Below are 14,786 nucleotides of genomic sequence, written 5' to 3' on the forward strand. Positions count from 1 at the left end.
AGTAACAATGAAATGTAGTAACAATGTAATAACAATGTAATAACAATGCAATGTAGTAACAATGTAATAACAATGTAATAACAATGCAATGTAGTAACAATGTAATAACAATGTAATTTAGTAACAATGTAATAACAATGCAATGTAGTAACAATGTAATAACAATGTAATGTAACAATGTAATAACAATGCAATAACAATGTAATTTAGTAACAATGTAATAACAATGTAATAACAATGTAATGTAGTAACAATGTAATAACAATGCAATGTAATAACAATGTAATAACAATGCAATGTAGTGACGATGTAATAACAATGCAATGTAGTGACAATGTAATAACAATGTAATGTAATAACAATGTAATAACAATGCAATGTAATAACAATGTAATGTAGTAACAATGTAATAACAATGCAATGTAGTGACAATGTAATAACAATGTAATGTAATAACAATGTAATAACAATGCAATGTAATAACAATGTAATGACAATGTAATGTAGTAACAATGTAATAACAATGCAATGTAGTGACAATGTAATAACAATGTAATGTAGTAACAATGTAATAACAATGTAATGTAATAACAATGTAATAACAATGCAATGTAATAACAATGTAATAACAATGCAATGTAGTGACAATATAATAACAATGCAATGTAGTGACAATGTAATAACAATGTAATAACAATGTAGTAACAATGTAATAACAATGTAATTTAGTGACAATGTAATAACAATGCAATGTAGTAACAATGTAATAACAATGCAATGTAGTAACAATGTAATAACAATGTAATGTAATAACAATGTAATGTAGTGACAATGTAATAACAATGCAATGTAATAACAATGTAATAACAATGCAATGTAGTAACAATGTAATAACAATGTAATGTAGTAACAATGTAATAACAATGCAATGTAATAACAATGTAATGTAGTGACAATGTAATAACAATGTAATAACAATGCAATGTAGTAACAATGTAATAACAATGTAATGTAGTAACAATGTAATAACAATGCAATGTAGTAACAATGTAATAACAATGTAATAACAATGTAATAACAATGCAATGTAGTAACAATGTAATAACAATGCAATGTAGTAACAATGTAATAACAATGCAATGTAGTAACAATGTAATAACAATGTAATAACAATGTAATAACAATGTAATAACAATGTAATGTAGTAACAATGTAATAACAATGCAATGTAGTAACAATGTAATAACAATGCAATGTAGTAACAATGTAATAACAATGCAATGTAGTAACAATGTAATAACAATGCAATGTCGTAACAATGTAATAACAATGAAATGTCGTAACAATGTAATATAGTAACAGTGTAAGAACAATGCAATATAGTAACAATGTAATAACAATGCAATGTAGTAACAATGTAATAACAATGCAATGTAGTAACAATGTAATAACAATGCAATGTAGTAACAATGTAATAACAATGTAATAACAATGAAATGTCGTAACAATGTAATATAGTAACAGTGTAAGAACAATGCAATATAGTAACAATGTAATAACAATGTAATAACAATGCAATGTAGTAACAATGCAATTACAATGCAATGTAGTAACAATGTAATAACAATGCAATAACAATGCAATGTCGTAACAATGTAATAACAATGTAATATAGTACCGTGTAAGAACAATGTAATGTAATAACAATGCAATGTAATAACAATGTAATAACAATGCAATGTAGTAACAATGTAATAACAATGCAATGTAATAACAATGTAATAACAATGCAATGTAGTAACAATGTAATAACAATGCAATGTGTTGGAGTACGAGTAGTTTCACCATGATCCAGTTTTATTTACTGTGTTATGTATTCAAATCTTGTTCCAAGTTTATATATCTTACAACACTTGAGACACCTGCTTCAGCTCGGGAAAGAGGTTTGTTCAACTTAACACATTTTGTTTGTGACCCTCTCCTCTTCAATATATGACAATGGTCGACATTTTTTTTTTCTCTTTTGTAAAAATCTCATTAATGTTAATGTTTTTAAAACTCTAAAACTTTTAGGTTTTTCATGACTTGCACATTTTTCAGATTTGATTTTTTTTTTTGCATAAATTAGAATAAAGGCCATATGGGTGTAAATTCTAGTATATATTAAATTGTTTTTGATACCAAAAGCAAAATAAATTGTCTTGGATTATTAAGATAATTTCCAATGCTAATTGATAATGTTTATTTTTTTAAATTCATGTATTGAAACATGATACAAATCATAAATCCATGATATCATGTCGAAATTATAATTAAATTTCAAGCTTTTTATTTTGGTTATGGCATCCACTTTATTTGTTCAGAATTTATTATTTATTATTAATGCAATATTTTCCACTTTTAAAACCAGTTAAGATTTTTGATATTTTGAAATGAGACAAATTCTGCAGTGTATTTATTATGTTTAAAAAATTGTGATTGAAAAAAATCTTTTTATATAAGGTAGAAATGTCTTTGGATTTTAAAATCTGTTGAATTATATCACAAGTATTTGAAATTAGCAGATCCCCCCTCATCATTATTGTCAGTTGGATCACCTTAAAATGTTTTATTCATCTTAACTACTGGCTAACCTTCAATTATGCCACTCATGGAATTGTTCATAAAAATAAAAATCCTTTCTTTAATCCAACTATATTTTTGATACAAATAAACTATATTCTATGTCCACCAAGTTTTTTCATAGATGTGCAACAGTCTTTGTTTTATTGCCATTCAATGATACATTACACATGTACACCTTGATATTGCAAAAATGCCAAGATATAAGATACAAAATTTTTAACAACTCTGTTACACTCCTCTCTTAGTAATGCTATGATTTGGGCTGTGATAGCCTTCTCGAGTTCAGGAATAGTCTGGAGATTGTTTTGACAAGCATTATTTTTCAGATAACCTCAGAGATAAAAATGGGGTGGATCTGGTGAGTATGAAGCCCATTCAGCATAACCTCTACTTATGAGATGATAGCCAATCATTCCAAGAAGTCGTTTAAATGTAGGGAGTTGTAATCCAGCCATGTTTGTAAAGGCCACTGGATTCCAAATGTAGTGTATGGGTTGCAATATGAAATCATTGGTCATTATTACTGATTTAAAAATGATAATGGATGATCAGTTTATTATTAATATTGAACACTACCTAGTGACTATTAAGAGGTTTTGAGAAGATGAAGAAGTGTCATGAGAGATGAACAATGCTTTTCAGGATTGGCCAAGAGAGGAGTAAGTCAGAGTTATTGACATTTGTACATGTCATATCCAGGTTTAGTGCTACCAAATCAGGCTGTTTGAAAATATTGGCTTCCTAAAATAAAATGAATCTAATATTAATATTTTTTGTTTTTCTATTCCCTTTTGCAAAACTTAATTATGTTCTGCAAAACCAAAACCAAAAAACCTTTTCCTTTTTTCTCTCTCTCTCCTCCACTTGCCGACTGGTTTCCTAACTTAAAATGTACCAAACATTAATACTATAACTCTTTTCCCCCTCTCATTGTGTTACATGATAAGGGCTGTCCCCTTTTCATGTAAGTATAAAAAATAGAGAGATTTAGTTAAAATGAAAATGAAATAGCATAGACGAAATTCGAACCTCGTAAATTAGGTTTAGAAATAAATTACGAGAGAGAATTAGAAAATGGAATGTAAAACAAACGATTGTTTAGCTTAGAGATAAAATAGTTTCAAGAAAAGAATGTGCACTGTCAATTTTGTTATGAAAATTCAATTGAAAAAATGCAGCTACAAGATAATTTAATAAACATGTTTTTAACATATTGGAAATATAGGTTACTGAGAATATAGGTTAAAATTCCTTTTGTAAAAAAAGGAAAAGTTTTGGACACGTATGTCCAGAACACGTGAAAGAAGACACATGTTTTAACATGTGTATGACATCATGGAAAATGGGAAGTTCTAGATATAGTTAGAAAACTTTAGAGTTAAGCAAGGAGAACTGGGGGAGAGTCAGAGAGAGTCTGAGGGCGACAGACGACAGTCCAGTTTGAAATTTGAACGTCTAGAAGCGAGACGATCACTTTGAAACTTAATATGTAAAGCTTTGAATTCTTGATGATGAAAACCACGACCGGTCTGGAGAAGAAATAAACCCATCATGTGTTTTTATAAACGTCGTCTTTGTGTTGTGATTCTACCAAAAGGTAAAGTGAAAATTGTTATTATATGTCTTGTATATCATGTGTTTAAAATGTCTTGACATACACATCTCATATCTACAATGTGAACTCTACATCTCATATCTATACTAAGACTGTCTGAACACTATCTCCTCACTCAAAGAGCTTCCATTATAATTCTAAGAATGAACATTTAATATAAATATGAATCTTCATAACACGAACAATCTCTCAACGACAAACACTCAGTAAGACTCTCTAAGTAAAACAACATTCCCCAACAACAAACTTTTAATAAGACCTAACAGTAACAACAAGAAATACGAACAATAGCAATACTAATGAAACCCGTATATATAACAATTGCAAAACTCATGTATGTTCTGTAGGGCAGGGAACAAAAGCAACAAAATGACCAAACCAAACATTACAAACTAATGATTGAATATACAAAAAGCTTGAAAATAATTAAACAAAACTCCATGAATAAATATTTGAAAATATAAAAAAATTTGAAGCATAAAACCTTTTTCCAAAATTACTGGATTCAGCATTAAATAACCTAAAAAGGGTTGATATGCTGTAAAACAAAATAATCAAACCAAACTAAACTTTATCCAAGTGTGCTTGCAATACGGAAATTTAGTGGAAAAGTCAGGCATTGACTGTATTTTATTTGTACCAAATTTGGTTGGATTGCAGAAAATTTTGTGAATTTTATTCATAATTCCACAAGAGAATATATATTTTGGGGGTTAGAGGGGTGTTAATTTGTCATGTGTATGCATTTAGTGGGTGCATTGATATAAAGTAAGGTAAAACCTAATTTAGCGATCATTATGAATTTTGGAACACAGTTGGTAGGTATAAGGGTTGGTAATTTGAAAATTCAGTTTTCTCTGATTTTGATTATCATATTAATTCATATTGATTAATATTAATTCATATTAATTAATATTAATTATTAAGTATTCTCCAAATTTAAAGGTTGTTAATGCAAATAATATTACCTGAAAATTCAAATATTTCAGATTTGCATTGAATTTGATACATAGTCATTATGTAACAGGGCACAAATGTGCATATACAAATACTGAGCTGTGTGCATCAGGAAAAAAAAAAACTATAAAAAGGCGACAATCACATGTGGTGGGAGATTGAGGAAATAAATGTCATTGTTAAAAAAAAAGGAGTCAAATTATTACTTGTTGTCTGTACCTTGTGACGTACCAAGTCTACAACATGTTGATTCCCTGTGTAACATTACAATTAGACATCCATTAAACATGAATTTCTGAATTTCAATTTCTTAAACCCCTTTGATTTAAATTTTAGACAATTTCTAGAACCAAGATCATGCAATGAATTTTAATAGAAATTAAATTCTTGATATAAAGTTTAGTATTATTATATTTTGATTTTGATAAGGCAACATAAAAGTAATACAAAGCTGTTTTGTTTTAATTAATTTTAATATTAAAAAGCAGAATATCTGTCCTGGGATGCCTTTTCCACTCGTATATTTGTCTTTTATATTTTGTCTGTTCATTAGTCACAATTTTTTTAACCTAATACATTGCAGAAGTTATGTCATTTCGAAATATCAGATTTTAATTAATTTTAGAAATGAGAAATATTGCGATAATAGTAAATTATAAATTCCCAACAAATAAAGAGAATGCCAAAGCTAGAAATCGAAACCGGCACCTTGAGATTTTCAATCTGAAGTTCTACTAACAGAACTATTTGGATTTTCTTATAAATAGAGCTTAAAATATTACCTTAACAAAACAATTATAGCTTTGGTTTGACATCATAGATTGAGGATCATATTTCAAAACCTGAGTTCTAATATAAGTGATAATAAACTTAGTAAACTTGATGAATAGTGTTAGAAATTATTTTAATAGTTCATAATAATTTATTTTACTTTAACTACTGATTATATATAGTTATTTCACAGTTATATAATCCTCCCAGCCTAGCAGAAATATATTTGCTAGTTTAATAAAATTAAGCCCTGGATTCATTTAAGTCTAATTTGAAAATATGTTAAAATTTTATCTTTCAAAATTCTTGATATTAAATTACATTTTTTTTGCAGGTTTTGATTGCAAGTCGTCATTTTGCTTGTGCTGGTGTTTACCTCGGAATTGCTTATTTAACTGACCAGGCTTCAGGCAAACAACTACGCCATATTTCTTATGCTGTTCTTGGTGCTTACAGCTTAAGCATCATTATGACTTTGAATGACAACCAAGAGGCATACTTGGCATTCACGCGACACTTTCCCCTTGCGGATGTCACTTATTTTCTCATGATGGTTATTCTTGGGGTTTGTGCTGTCGCTCTCTTTTCTGGTCCAACCCGTTTTCTCTGCCGGGCATTTTTCGTGCTATCTTTACTTCTGACCCTTATGTCATTTTTCATCGATTGCAGACTTTCGTACTGGACTAACTGGAAAAAAGTCCATTATTGGAATGTTATACGTCTTATTGCTGATCAAATATGTATTGTTCTTGGATTAGTTTTGTTTGGTTTTCACCATTATCCAGGTGGCACTACAAAAATAAAGTCATAAAATATCGACAAATTTTGAAAAAGAAAAAAGCAAACACAAACCGATTCTGCTGATAAATCAGTTTCTTTTTCCTGCAATTCAATTTCACACAAGACAATTTTTTTTCCTTTTCTGTTTTATTTTTCCTTTGTTTTCTTTCTTTTTTCCCCTTTTCTCTTTTTTTCTATTTTTTATCATTTTTTTCTTTTTCCACTTTTTTTCCTTAACATTTACGTTAAGCTTTTTCTCTTGTGACACAACTTTTTGACAATTTTAATAAATTGTAATTTAAGAGTTTTTATAAACTAATTTAAATTTTAGATAAGGATTGATGACTTGCTTTATTTTTATTCTGATTACTATTCTCATCTGGTTTATTATTTTCATATCATTTTGGCTAATTTAGCCTCTAACCTTCTTCAGTTGCATCTTTTCAAACTTAAAAATATTTTAAAACTTGAAAACTTTTTCACACTTAAAAATCTTTTCAAACTCCGGAACCGTTACATAATTTCAAACAGAAATATTACGATAATGTTATCTATAACATTATCGGATAGCTATTTCAATGAAGAAAAATGAAAATACAAAAATAATTTAAAAAATCAGCCTATGATAAGTTTCATGAATAAATATTTATTTATTTTTTTTACTGTTTTAAGTTTTTTTTTTTTTTTTTTTTGAGAGGAGGGGCGGTTACAAAAGTTATTTTATCTACTTCGTTTTTTTCCTATTAAGTTTAGAGGGTAAGCTATTTTTTATTTATTTATTTAAAAGATTTTCTGTTATCTGCTGGAGATTCCTAAGGAAGTATTCTTTGCAAATGTCTTGTTGAAATTTTTTTCAGTGTGTTCCAAACTGATGATAGACTCTTACTGTGAATTTCGAACAGTTGCAATATTGTGCGACCACATGTTTATAACCTTCATTTTTCCAGTTACAAGATGAGACTTGGAAAAAAGATATCCCATAATCCAAGGTGGTCCACTGCCGAAATGGCCATTCATGCATCTCCAAGCGAATCCATCACTCATGATACTTTTTTTTTTAAAATGCATAATCTGCAAAATTCATTGTGATGACTAAAATTATTTTCTTTTATTAATGATTTAAATTTTTGCTTGATTAAGACTAATATTTTCTTCCAATTTATTAACTCTCATCTGCTGCATTGCTGAGTGTCCGGTGGTTTACATAAGCTGCTAGAATATGCGGAGGCAATATTTACAGAAAAAGGCCTCATTCTTTGCATAAGTACCGTTAAAATTATTATTAAATTATTTTGCATTATTATCGCTGTTACGTTTTTGTGTGTCTAGAGGTATTCACTGCAACATAGGTATTATTAATAAAAACAAAAAGAGAGAAAAAAAAAGAGACTGGAGTTAAAAAGAAAATAAATTTATTGCAAATAAGAATAAAAGTAATGAAAACTATTTTACAGTAAACAAGATGATCTAAGGGAGATAATAAAGGTTTTTATTCTAGCAATTACCATAAGTGAAAAATTCACAGATATATTTACTTTGGTCAATATCAAAATTCAGAAAAATCTATATTTATCAATATGTTGTTCATTTTGGTTTGTTTGAAAAATGGTTTATTAGGCTTGACATTCAATGTGCTTATTTACAACTAAGGTTTCTTTCAATTCTCGTTAGTGGCCGGAGTTAAATAATTTTAGCAAGGTCGCCCCCAAGTTTGCGTTCCTTTAATTTGCTTTACGAATCAGTAACTGGTTTTTATAAATTCATAGTCTTCTATTTATAGTAATCGCTGGAGAATGTTCCAGAATCAATAATACTTAGCTTTTTTGGAACCTTCTGGAACAAATGAAAAAAGAATACTTTTTTCAGTTATATTTTAAAAGTCTCTAGAAACGCTTAAAATGATATTTTCACTTTCTAATATTAAAGTAATATTATTTATGTTATCTTATATATTATTTTAATTTATATATTATTAATATTTTTGTATTATATTTTATATTTCATTTTATTATATAATATTTCAAGTATTATTATTTTATTATAATATTTAATTATATTAATAAATATTTTCATTATATATTATATGACAATTGCTTGCAGTAAAGATAGAACCTTCGATTTTCACAGAAGACTATTACTTAGAACTGATAGTTAATCAACGACTTTATCTATTACATCACAAGTTTTAAAAGATGCACAGGTTACATTGATTGAAACATGAAAATAACACCCAAGATGAGAATAGTAATCCATATTATGCTACATTTCTGAACTTTTGAGATGAGGATTGATTATTCGTATTATTTGGATTCTTCGGACTACTGTTTTCATCTTGAGTGTCATTTGTACAACGTTTTAGTCGATGTAACCTCTGACCTTCTTCAGGTGTATTTTGTTGAACTTGGAGAATCTTTATGTCGAATTCAGAGAATCTGCACAAAATTTTGAACAGTAATCAGGAGTAGCATGCTCTCGTTCTGTCGACCATGACTGGGTAGAAATCGTAAGTAATTTACACTTGTAATTTTGGGTCTCTCACACTATAGATTGAACCACTAATCTCTAGGAATGTTACTTTTACAACTAAATTTCACCAAATGCTCTATCCACCATGCCATGTGTTTGCAACTTTGACAAGATACACCTGAAGAAGGTCGGAGGTTACATCAACTGAAATGTTGTGCAAATAATATTTAAGATGAGAACAGTAGTCCAAAGAATACAAAACAATACAAATTAAAATTTTCTGAAGTTTTAAAATTCATTTTTAGTTAAAAAAAAAAATCAAAGTAGTTTTTCTTATTTTTAACCGAAACAACTGATGACTGACGATTTGTATTTGATCTGATCACATATTATCTTAGCTCTCAACACTGGACAATTATAATTGCCGTACTATTAATTTGTGATTTCATCTAATGAGTTGTGGTTGAGCATTTTTTTTTAATAATTTTTTAAAAAACTTTTGAGATGAGGAATGATAATTTTGATTGCTTGAATTTTTCGAACTACTATTCTCATCTTATTGTTTTTATAACGTTTCAGCTGGTGTAACCTATGACAATCTCCAGTTGCATCTTTTCAAACTTGGGAATTTTTATGCCGAACTCTGGAACCTGTACTGATTTTTCAATGTCTTCAGCCATTACACCATGCGTCCATAAGCCGAAAAAGATGCACCTAAAGATGGCTAGAGGTTACATCAGCTGAAACGTGAAAACAACAATGACCAAGATGAGAATAGTAGTCCAAATAATCTAAATTTTAATTTCTCAAACTTTGAAATTTTTTTTCACTAATTTTAAGTTAATTTTTTATTTTATTAAAAATGTTTTTAAATAATTTAAAAAGAAATTTACAAAGAAATTATAAAAAAAATTATTCTAATTAGTTTTTATTATTTTTAACCCAAACAATGAATTATGACTTTTTTTGGGCATTCATCTGATCGCGTATCGTCTTAGTTTTGGATGACTGTGATGCCATACTATTAACATATAATTATTAACCATTTCTTGTGCCTCTTGTATTTACCCAATAAAATATGAGCTGACATTTTGTCACTCATGTAAAAACTGATCTGAACATTTAAAAAGATCAAATTAAAATGACAAAAACTGAATCTTGCTTCATCAAATTGTTGCCATCGTAATAAAATCTATACTTTTATAGAATTAATTATTTTAATAATTGCACAAAGAGTTCATATTTATTCACTTATTAATTAATTTACCTATTTATTCACTTATTTCTATTAAGGGAATGTATTATGTTAATCAATTTTCCCTTCACAACTTTTAATAAAAATAAAACAAAATCTGAATAAAGATCTGAATATCATCTCACAGTATTTATAGTAGAATACACACACATCAAATTCTGTAAAATATGTCACCAGATAGACCTCCAAAATATCCTTGTAAATTCATTATTTCACTTAAATTATTTTTGAATTCATGGCATTTATTATATTATATTCAGTATTCATGCATTTTTAAGTTGTTTGTTTAAAAAAAATGACTAGACTAGGAAGAAAAAACAGTTCTTTGATAGATTTAGTTTGTGAAATATTTCTTACCAATAAAGAGATATAAAAAAAAATGTTCATATTTTCAAAATTTTCATATATGTTTCAATTAAGTTACCACTTGTTCTTCGCTCTAGTAAAGTAGTTGAACCTAAGAATTTTACCCTAGTTTTATAATTAGGATCTTTTATTTCTTTTGTCACTTTTTTTGTATGCCTTCTCTGCCTCTATATAGACTTTGGTGATTCACAACATTTTCCAAACCAAGTTAAAGCTCAAATTGATATAACCTATTAATTATTGAGATGATGTTAACTATTGAATCCATTTTTAAGTATGAAATAATATCAATATATTTACAAAATATTATTATTTCATGTATACACATATAATATTGTATGGTGAAATAATATTTTATGTACATGTATTTTCAGTATTTACAGTGCTCAATACATGATTAGAGCTTAGTGTTAGTATGAAAATATGGTACTCCTGCAGTATTTTACCCACCGATTTCACGATCTTAGCTGAGCGTTGACGCCGACGAAAGCCGAGAATTCGGAGCTACGGTGCAAGAACGCTAAAAGTATGTGAATAGCAACAACATTACAAGGAAAAGATATTACACACACACACAACAAAATGGATAACATTAATACAAAAAATTTGGATAAAATAAATCACAAACACTTACCGTAAGTTTTTTTAAAGTAAAATAAATTAAATAAAGGGTTTTCAGAGGATGTGGAAAGAAGCTCCTTCCCAAACCGGGTAGCCTTCCGCGATTTGATTTATTATGGAGAAAAAAGGGTTGTGTCCAAATTTTTGTCTCCACATAAATTCGCATAAATATGTTTCCAACAGCTCCCGTTTTTTTTTTTTTTTTATCGCTAAATTAAATAGCTGAAATGAAAGGCTGTGTATTTTTACTTTGAACAATAAAATAACTGAAATGAAACGCTATGTGTGTAATTCCAATGAAAATTATTCGTCTGCTGCGCGTTCGTTTGAAGCGCCCTGATTGGCTGATAGAGTATCGTACCGCTTGCCATGTTCCGGCGTTTTCCGACGGATGTCGATCAACGCTCGGCTAAGATCGTGAAATCGGTGGGTAAAATACTGCAGGAGTACCGAAAATATATCTATGGCAAGTACGATACACAGGCGTTTGTTTCATTTTTGTACAAAATGATCAGGCTAAAAGTGTTTGCAATTGCTTTTATATCTAAGTAGTGTTTATAATTTTATAACAAATTAACCAATAAATAGACATTTACAATAAAATCAAAAATTTCCTATGAAAATATCTTTAAAATAGTGGCATAAAAAAGTAACAAAAATATAGTTTTTTTTTCTTTTTTTAGAGGTGACGAACTTTAAATTGACAATACTATTCTCTTTAATTGCAAATTTGGCAGGTATTCATTATTTTGAGTTCAGCTTGGTTTGGCAATTCTTCATGAAGCATTTGTAAATTGCAAATGATATGATCAATTCACTGAGAGAAACATTTTATGTACGAATAATTTCACAAAATGGACCTGGCGACCTTGTTCCTGCAATTTAACCCCATTAGATTATTTTCTTTGGGGGATATATAATCTCATGTCTATGCTGGTAAACCAAACACAATAGACCATGTGGAAGACAACGTTCCACATGTTATTGCTGAAATACAGTCTAATTTATTGTGTAAAGTTTGTTAAAATGGAACCTCTAGATGCCTGAAATTGTATTTAAATCATAAATACCAAAAATTGATCTTTGGAAAAAAGCACAGATATATTTTTTTGTGTTTTATTTTCAAGTTTGATGCCTAAAAAAAAGCTCCTTTTATAGTTAAAATATCCAGAAATAGAAAATTATTTGGTTTAATTGTACAATTCATCTGTAAAAATAAATATTGATAAACTATTTTTGAAACTAATAAACATTTTTCAAACTTTTTAAAACAAAAATTAAGCTTAAGTAATTGTTGCATAATTTGGTTCAATTATTTAATGACTAAATTGTACTATAATAATTAAATTAGATTTGTAAATTCTAATAAAAAATAATTTATTAAAAAAAAACTGCAACATTATAACAAAAAAAAAGTAAAAATGTCGAGTACATACAGATGGTATCAAATAAGTTATGAAGCATTATTTGTTTCTTCTAATGCAAAATTTATTGTATATTTTGTGAACCTCTTCCCTCTGATGAGAAAAAGTGCATTCTATGAAACTGGAATAAGGTTTTTCTTGTTTTATTTGTACTCCTTGTCAAATAATTAAAATTTTGTATACTTTCCTTACAGGTTTAAAAGGTTTTTTGAAAATTTGAAAAAATTTTTTTTTTCCACTTCAAGATTTTATTATATATATATATATATATTTATTATTTTTTTACTATAATAATTAAATACCTACAGACACTAGTGTTTCATCCTTTCAGGAATCTTCAGTGCAGGGTATCACGATTAACACCAGTCAAACGATTCTAACCCCGCAACACAAGACATCTCTGGCTCGATTAGCGTAGACCATATCAATTCAACTACCATTAACTGCATGAAATAACGTTGAATTTAAACATTTTAATTTTAAATGTTCAGTCAGACAGTGATCTAATCGTTATACGATGATCTATACATAAGAGCTAAATTGATCGACTTTAATTCAACTGAAAGTGCTCAACGATAAGAAACAAATTTCTTAAAGAGGCTGTCATAATTATTTTTTTACTATAATAATTAAATACCTACAGACACTAGTGTTTCATCCTTTCGGGAATCTTCGATTCGAACCCTGCAACACGAGACATCTCTGGCTCGATTAGCGTAGACCGTATCAATTCGGCTACTATTAACCATTATTTGATTAAGTTCACGTATATTACTAATATGAACTAAAATCCGGTATTTCTTCAAAAGTACTCCATACATATGTAGAGCATTTCATTGTGAGGAGTCTACGTGGATCGACCAATGTTTCTATATTCTTTATGTATTATCAGGACCTCAGTGATACATTAAGAATGTAGAAACATTGGTCAATCCGCATAGACGCCTCATGTGGATATGTTTATATAACTTTTTTTATATGTAAGAATCCTAATAATAATCACCAAACTTCCTCTCAAAAAAGTGTGACTATTGTCACATTTATTTCATGATGTAAATAACTGATTATAATTACTTTTTAAAATAAAATCATTTCCTAAAGAATATTTTTTCACAAAAAGCTGTGAATACATACATACATACATATACATATATATATATATATTAGTAAGTAATTAAGAGGTTTATCTTAACACTTTAATGCAGTTTCATAGTAGATTTGATCATCAGAAGCATATTCAATAAAATTTTTATTCCTTCCTGCAAGATACACAAAAATAACTTGCTTCTCTTTACTTCCCTCCCCAATTTTTCCTAATATTAAGTGACCATTACACCCCACTCCCACTTTCTACCATACACATATAATAAATCTTCAACTAATTTTCCGATATCAAGGGATGAAAATATCACCTTTTTTCTGTTCATTTTTTGAGTCGTTTTTGTTTCTTGCCTTTCCTTCCAATGTTTTAATGCAAGAATCCAAAATAATTTTTGTTACAAAATTTTATTTTTTACTTTTGTTTTTTAATTTATTTTTCCCATTTTCTTTCTTTTTCATTTTTAAATTGCAAAATTGATTATTTCTCTCTTTTTTTTTTTTAATAAAAATGTAAAAACGTTTCTTTTAAGTATTTTTTCTTTTAATTATTTGTTTTTTGATAGTAATTTTTTAAAAATCTAAATTCTACTTTTTAAAAAAAATTAAAAAAACAGAATTTTAATTGAAAATATTCCTGGATTCAGAATTGTTATGATGATGCTTGATAATTTGTATTTGTCTTGTTCAGACTATTGTTCTAATCTTGAATGTTATTCTCCCAATGTTTTAGCCGATATATTCTCTGACCTTCTTCAATGGAAAATTTTTTTAACTCAGGGAACTTATATGGAATTTTGCTTATTTA

General features: G+C 28.1%; 1 protein-coding gene across 1 annotated transcript in view; it reads left to right on the top strand.

Moving 5' to 3' along the window:
• Positions 1-14,502, top strand: part of LOC145293131 (transmembrane protein 101-like) — a 28,331-nt gene extending 13,829 nt beyond the window's left edge. The window contains exon 3 of the mRNA XM_080139538.1: positions 6,303-14,502. Coding sequence (XP_079995664.1) covers positions 6,303-6,779 — 477 coding nt within the window. The 3' untranslated portion in view covers positions 6,780-14,502. The remainder of the gene's footprint in view (positions 1-6,302) is intronic.
• Positions 14,503-14,786: the final 284 nt, after the last annotated feature.

This window comes from Euprymna scolopes, chromosome 14 (genome assembly GCF_053919585.1).
Source record: "Euprymna scolopes isolate OS-2025 chromosome 14, ASM5391958v1, whole genome shotgun sequence".
NCBI lineage: Eukaryota > Metazoa > Mollusca > Cephalopoda > Sepiida > Sepiolidae > Euprymna > Euprymna scolopes.